Source organism: Mandrillus leucophaeus, unplaced genomic scaffold, assembly GCF_000951045.1.
Source record: "Mandrillus leucophaeus isolate KB7577 unplaced genomic scaffold, Mleu.le_1.0 Scaffold423, whole genome shotgun sequence".
NCBI classification, from domain to species: domain Eukaryota; kingdom Metazoa; phylum Chordata; class Mammalia; order Primates; family Cercopithecidae; genus Mandrillus; species Mandrillus leucophaeus.
Window position 1 is genome coordinate 198,179 of NW_012104510.1, and position 1,225 is coordinate 199,403.

The window sequence follows — 1,225 nt, forward strand, 5'->3', positions numbered from 1 at the left end:
GACCCGAGCATCCCACAGAGGGGGCCGCCGCCTCCCCCCACACTGGTCATTCTTTCAAGGCATGACGAAGCCCCTCCCTTCAGACTGGGGGTTCCGACAGAGGCAGGTGGGTCACCCCCGAGAGTGGAGCTTCTCGCAGAGCGGGGCCAGCGGCCTTCCCCATGAGACGGGGAGTTCAGCAGGGAGGCCCCAGGAGACGGGGTCCTGTGGGAGGGTCTGGGCCTCACCCATCACACTGCTGGGCCTCCCCTGTCAGACTGGCCCCTCTGAAGGCAGAGTCCAGGCCACCCCCATCAGACAAGGCCTCCGACAGGAGACAGACTGGGCTTCCCCGCCCCACCCCTGTCGACTTGAAGGATCTCACGGGGAGAAGGGAGCCGCCCCCATCAAACCAGGGATCCCCTAGGGAGTGGGGGTAGGGGTGGGGGTGGGGTTGAGCCTCCCCCATCAGACAACAGGCCGCCCCCCCAGGCTGCCCACATACGCATGTCAAACAGATCCTTCTTGGGACTGTCCTCCGGCTCGGGGGCGTCCAGACCCTGCGTGTTGACATAGAGGTGTTCCTCCAGGTCCGGGGGGCCCCGGGCGTCCGCCTGCACGTAGCCGTCCCCTGGCGGAGCTGGGGAGTGTGAGGAGAGGCAGGGGGTCGGCTGGGAGCCAGGCCCTGGACACTGGGCAGGGTCCCACCAGGAGCCTCCCCCCGACCTGTGCTGCTGGCTGCAGGGCAGACGCTGCTCTGGCCTCCCCATGGTAACCTGCCCGTCTGCAGGCATCACAGGGAGCGTCTTACAGCAGCAGTAAAGCCCTGTGGGGCTCCAGCCAGGGACACGAGTGGGACAGCGAGCGGCGGGGGCTGTGGGCACCAGACATCCACACCCAGGGAGAGGGCAGCCGCTGCCCCACCCAGCCCCGCTGCGGCCCCTCCCCGGCTCAGGGACCAGAGCTTCCCAGTGTGTATGTTCGGTCCCCACGTTTAAAAATAATCACAGTGACTCTGCTTCCCTGTAATTATGCTATCAACATGGCACACGTGGGTCACTTGTTCTGACTCGGTTCTATTTTGAGATTTTCCTTCCTTTCTTTTTTTAATTGTATTTTGAACATGTAAAGTATTTACACGGGGCCGGGCGTGGCGGCTCACGCCTGTAATCCCAGCACTTTTGGGAGGCGGAGGCAGGGCAATCATTTGAGGTCAGGAGTTCGAGACCAGCCTGGCCAACGTGGC

The 1,225-nt window shown here is 63.7% G+C and overlaps 1 protein-coding gene across 1 annotated transcript in view; it reads right to left on the reverse strand.

Moving 5' to 3' along the window:
* SHC2 (SHC (Src homology 2 domain containing) transforming protein 2) overlaps positions 1-1,225 on the reverse strand; it is a 46,244-nt gene that overhangs the window by 4,988 nt on the left and 40,031 nt on the right. Inside the window, exon 9 of the mRNA XM_011993046.1 lies at positions 485-619. Within this exon, the coding sequence (XP_011848436.1) occupies positions 485-619 (135 nt within the window). The remainder of the gene's footprint in view (positions 1-484; positions 620-1,225) is intronic.